Here is a 6,185-nt window from a genome sequence, read left to right on the forward strand (position 1 = left end):
ACGAGCTGTTCGCGAACGACGAGCCGTTTTGACAGACCTAGTCGGTACTCGGGGCGTTTACATACATACCACCCAATTCTTATGTATTTACATATGTAACACTTGCATTTATTTTTAAATTGTATGTAAATACCACTTTTATGTTTTAGAAAGTGAAAATGTATTTTTTTCAAGAGATAAAGTAGCATATGTATAAAAATAGAAATTTTAAGTGGTACATATGTAAATACATGGGAATAGGAATTAAATGCTATGTATGTAAATCTTCCTAATTACTAATGAGCCCCTTTGACTATTTTTGATAATGCAGCTATTGCATTTATGGGTTTATTTGCGTTGACTATACTTTTTTAGAAATGATTGAAATATATATATTTTTTAAAAAATTATTATCGGTATATAAATATTTTAATTGTCATAAAATTCAAATGTTTTTGCCATAATTTTTAAACACATGACATGCAGTATGTATATATAAATTTAATATTTCACTTTTAAAAGAATTCAAATATTTAAATATAATATTGATAATTAAAAAAGCAAACAGTTTCTGAGATTTCCTCTGGGAGTGAATGTCAATGAAAAGTAATAAAGCGCCATTATTAGCACACATATGTTGGGCACAAACTAAGCTGCCATTGGAAGATACAGCTGCAGAATATCTTATTGGGACATTTACATACAAACCACCCCCAATTCTTAATACATTTACATATCCAACATATCAATTTTGATTTTTTACATTTTTACCGCCCAAATCTTTCATATCACATCAAAAAGTACCACAATTTTAACTTTTAAAAAGTGAAATACACGTAAGATGACATGTGTAAGAAATGAAGTTTAGGGGTTAGATATGTAAAAACACATGAGAACTGAGTGGGTATGTATGTAAATCTTCCTATTCTATTTTTCTCAGAATCTGAAAGCTCACTTCTTCTTAAAAAGGAAATTAGCAACCATCCATTCATCTCCATTGTTGTATGCAAAAAGCTCGGCTACAGAAATGAAGAAAGTTCTCCAATAAGCACTCCATTTCCTGGCTGAATCTTTTCCATAGGTGGCCTCCATTATGGGTCTTATAGCATCTGCTTCCTTATCCATTCTCCTCAGCCATTCTTCACTGCATGAAAGTCCCAATTTTAAAATTATGATAAAAACCCCAAACTTTTGTTTTATTTTATTTTTATTGATGAAAAATGCATAAATATAAGGTGCCGAGTTCATCTAAATCTGTGGGTGAGATTATGGGTGAGCATTCAATCAGTTTCGATGAATCGGTTTCCAAATTGATCAAAATAATTGCAACCGAAATTCGAAATGTGAAAACTTGAACCAATCAAAATTTTGATAAAATCGAACTGACCAAACCAAAATTTAATTCGATTTAAATGACTTAATTAGGAATAAACCGAAATTTAGTTGTTGGAATTCGGTTATGATCAAACATCAAGAACTATATATCTTAGATGTATAATAACGATTTAATTTCACGAATACTCCATTTAATTTTGAATTTGTGGTTTTCGGTTCGCTCTGATGAATGAATTAAGGAAAAAAAAAAAAAAACCAATATGCATTTTTGAAATCACACCAAATTAACCAAATTTGGTTAATTTGGTTTGATTTCAAAAATGCATATTGGTTTTTTTTTTTTTTTTCCTTAATTCATTCATCAGAGCGAACCGAAAACCACAAATTCAAAATTAAATGGAGTATTCGTGAAATTAAATCGTTATTATACATCTAAGATATATAGTTCTTGATGTTTGATCATAGTCAAATTCCAACAAGTAAATTTCGATTTATTCCTAATCGAGTAATTTAAATCGAATTAAATTTTGGTTTGGTGAGTTCGATTTTATCAAAATTTTGATTGGTTCAAGTTTTCACATTTCGAATTTCGGTTGCAATTATTTTGATCAATTTGGAAACCGATTCATCGAAACTGATTGAATACTCACCCATAATCTCACCCACAGATTTAGATGAACTCGGCACCTTATATTTATGCATTTTTCATCAATAAAAATAAAATAAAACAAAAGTTTGGGGTTTTTATCATAATTTTAAAATTGGGACTTTCATGCAGTGAAGAATGGCTGAGGAGAATGGATAAGGAAGCAGATGCTATAAGACCCATAATGGAGGCCACCTATGGAAAAGATTCAGCCAGGAAATGGAGTGCTTATTGGAGAACTTTCTTCATTTCTGTAGCCGAGCTTTTTGCATACAACAATGGAGATGAATGGATGGTTGCTAATTTCCTTTTTAAGAAGAAGTGAGCTTTCAGATTCTGAGAAAAATAGAATAGGAATATATATATATATATATCATGAAAATTAGCTAACCTGGAAATATAGCAGCAGGTTAGAAGATGGCATTGTTCCACCACTGAAAAAATACCTTGTGATCCAGTCATCATCATTTATATCCTGAATGGATCAATGATCATTAAAAGCTTATTATTATTATTATTGAGGTTTCGCAAGGTCAGCATCCCTGCGAAAAGGTGGGGGGGGAGGGGTATTTACATACCTACCACCCAAATTCTATGTATTTACATATCTAACACCTAAACTTTGCCTTGTTACATTTATATCCCCTCAAAATCTTTAATATCAGATAAAAAATACCATCATGTTAACTTTTTAAAAAGAGAAATACACCTTTTCAAGCATAGGTAAGGTGGTACATATTTAAAAAAGTGAAATTTAGTTGTTAGATATGTAAATACATAGGAATTGAGTTTGGTATGCATGTAAATATTCCAAATAAAAAGCAAAAACAATGACAAGCGTTGAAGCACTCCTGCAAAAATCAATATTTAGACTGAAAAGTAAAAATAAATTTACTTGAAGGAATCAAAGGCCTCCATAAAAAACTTTTTGAAGACAAATAAGAAAATAAATTGATACCTCAAAATGGTAAGCAAATGTTTTGTGGCAAAAATGATGAACAAAAAGTAGACTTTCAGGCCTCATCCATTTGGATATTTTGTTGAGAAGTGCCTTATAATTCTTCATGTGCTGTCATAAAAAGAAAAAAAAAACAAGTTTGTTTTATGTGTGCAATAACACAAGAGCTCGTCTTTCGGGTTAAAAGACGCGAACCTCAAACATCTCTATTGATATAATTCTATCGAAAGATGCATCCATTTCATGTGTTCTTCATGTGCTGTCATAAAAAGAAAAAAAATCAGGTTTGTTTTATGGTGCAAAAACACAAGAGCTCGTCTTTCGGGTTAAAAGACACGAACCTCAAACATCTCTATCGATATAATTCTATCGAAAGATGCATCCATTTCATGTTTGCTGATGTCTGCAATGATAATTTCTACATTTGAGAGTTGATGTTCCCTATCGCCACCAAAAAAAAAAAAAAAAGAAGATAAAAAAAATAAGCGTTTAGGCCTTCAAATGCATCCTAGGATGATATGTAAGATGAAAAAATAAAAAGTAATTTATAAGATACTAATTCATAATTTTAGTAAAAGCTTACTTATAATGTACGGATGGCAAACACTTTCTAGTAATGTATGGCATGGGAATCAAGAGAAATAAGGAGAAACAATAGACCATTACCAAAGTAATAACAAGAGTCAAGAATTAGCACAAAGATGGAAATAGTAAGTAGGGAGAAAGACGGCCAAAACAAACAACAAAATAGTGGAAAATTTTCCCTAAGGGGAATCATTTAAAACTCTATATATCTAAATTGGCAGACAATTAGATAAACTAAAACCATGAAATAAAGAAAGAGACTTGACAAACTTTTCAAAGTACTAGAGATTACATCTCATTCATATAAAAGCCAAGATCATAGGCATTGTTTTATACAAAACAACTAAAAGATTACTTTCATAGTTTCATCACATAAACAATGTAGCAAATTGAATAAACCCCCTCTAACAAGAAAATATCAAAACAAGTTGGTTTTTGTTAAAGGCAATTTACACCATTCACTCTGGTTATATTTAAACAAGAAAGCACTATGGTCAAACGGAGGTCGGTCTACCAGCTATTAGTCACTAAAATCAGATGAAACAACCTACTTTGTTTTAATACAGTATTAAAACACTATTGGAAATTAAGCCAATCAAATAATGCCTAGAGTTCACTCTTCTTTCTGGATAACTAAAACTTTTCTCATGTTTAGCAAGAGAAACATTAGACATTTGGAGCATTTACATAGACACCAACCATTTCCTATGTATTTACACATCTAACACCTAAACTTTTACATTTTTACATTTATATCACCTAAATCTTTCCTATCACATCAAGAATACCACTGTGTTAACTTTTAAAAAGTGAAATACATCTTTTTATACATAGGCAAGATGACATACAACAACAACAACAACAACAACAACAACAAACATTTATCCCACTAAGTGGGGTTGGCTAGATGAATCCTTTTTCTCCATTGTGTCCTATTGAGTGTCATATTTTCATTTAATTCTAATAAATTAAGATCATTTTTTATTCAATATACCCAAGTCTTTCTAGGTCTACCTCTACCTTTCTTAACATAAGTCAATCTAAAACATATACTCTCCTAATCGGATCATCAAATGGTCTACATTTAATGTGACCAAACCATCTAAGACGACTCCCTCTAATTTTGTCTGTCACTAGAGCTACACCAACCCTATCACGGATATATTCATTTCGCAAGGTGACATATATATGTAAAAATTAAAGTTTAGGTGTTATGTAAATATTCCTTGTAATTTTGGCACAAGCATACAGATCAGAATCCAGAATGAAAAAAAAATGACAACATAAAATAATATTTAGCTCCACACAACATAAAAATAGAAGTAATAACATCCTATCTATGACCCAAAAAAAAATAAAAATAAAATAAATAAATAAACCTGCACTGCTCATCGATATATGCTTTCTGCGTTTTTGAGTTGCATATCCCAGTAATTTTGCAATTTTTGTACTTCTTTGCAAGATACAAAGAGAGAGAGCCCCAGCCACATCCTAAGTCAAGGATTGATTGGCCATCTTCTATCTGAGCTCTTTCACAATACAGATCAAACATTGCAACCTCAGCATCCTCAAGTGTGCTTGCACTGTCTTCAAAGTAACAACAGCTGCAAAAAAACAAAAGAGAACAATTCTTATATGCAACATACCATGCTTTATGTTGGACGATTAAACATAAATAGGTGAGTTTGGTATGATCTCAAATTCATTAATCGCTCCGATAACATCTTAAATATTAACTATCACCTCAATTATAAATCATAAATCATAACCTCCTGAATAGAACTAAAAAAATAATTTTATACTCGTTTTAAAAAATGGGACATTTATATAAATACAACCCAATTCCTATGAATTTGCATATCTAAAACCTGAACTTTTCTTCTTTACATTTATACTGCCCAGGTCTTTCATACACATAAAAAATACTATTATTATTACTTTTATGTAAAAATTTGCATTTAAAGTGTTAGATATATAAATACATCTGAATTAAGAGGTACCTATGTAAATCTTCCAAAAAAAAAAGAAAAAAAATCAATTAACTAAATGCTTAACAAAACCAACAACAGGGACAGTGTTGAAACCTATATTTGAGATTCTTCCCAAGAACAAGTTTGAAAAATACTGTCGGTAGCTCATAATGCTGTGATTTGGCCTTATCAATCTCCACCGCTATTGGCATTTCTTCCAGAGCTGTGCAAATCACCAAAAGTTAAAAACTTTAAGAAGACATAAGAAAATGAAGAAAATTCTTAATTACAGGCATTGGTAGAACCGAAGAGTTTAAGATCTCTCCCCTGAATATAATGCAATATATATATAATCAGAAAATTTTCCACTTAAATTCTGCAAAACCCCTTTTGCCTTCTTTCACTCAAAACCCTAATTCCACCACAGAATTTACAGCAATAGCAAGACGATAGACTACAGATTCCACCCCCCCCCCCCCCCCCCCCTACTTAATTTAGTTTCAAAATTCGGACTTTTTGTAAAAACTCCAAAATTACAACCTAATCCAAGCATCTAGGAAGATAAAAACATCATTTTTAAGCGTGTAAAAAGAAATCCTCACCGTTCTTGAAGTGGAGGAGTTGGGAGAGCTGGAGATGGGCGGATGGGAGGTAGCCGCGGCGGAGGCGGGCGGCTAGGAGCGCGGGTGTCAAGCGTCGTCTACTCGCGGCG

General features: G+C 31.8%; 1 protein-coding gene across 1 annotated transcript; it reads right to left on the reverse strand.

Moving 5' to 3' along the window:
• Nucleotides 1-740: 740 nt before the first annotated feature.
• Nucleotides 741-6,158, reverse strand: LOC110027821 ((S)-coclaurine N-methyltransferase-like; the record flags this gene model as incomplete). The annotated part of the gene is given in 7 exon segments (XM_020729417.1): nucleotides 741-1,167; nucleotides 2,352-2,435; nucleotides 2,919-3,029; nucleotides 3,260-3,359; nucleotides 4,883-5,107; nucleotides 5,588-5,696; nucleotides 6,076-6,158. Coding segments are annotated over 7 exon segments (949 nt in total), but the record flags the coding sequence as incomplete, so codon positions are not given.
• Between the last annotated feature and the right edge of the window lie 27 nt (nucleotides 6,159-6,185).

The sequence above is a fragment of the Phalaenopsis equestris genome, unplaced genomic scaffold (genome assembly GCF_001263595.1).
Source record: "Phalaenopsis equestris unplaced genomic scaffold, ASM126359v1 Scaffold000450, whole genome shotgun sequence".
In the NCBI taxonomy this organism is placed as follows: domain Eukaryota; kingdom Viridiplantae; phylum Streptophyta; class Magnoliopsida; order Asparagales; family Orchidaceae; genus Phalaenopsis; species Phalaenopsis equestris.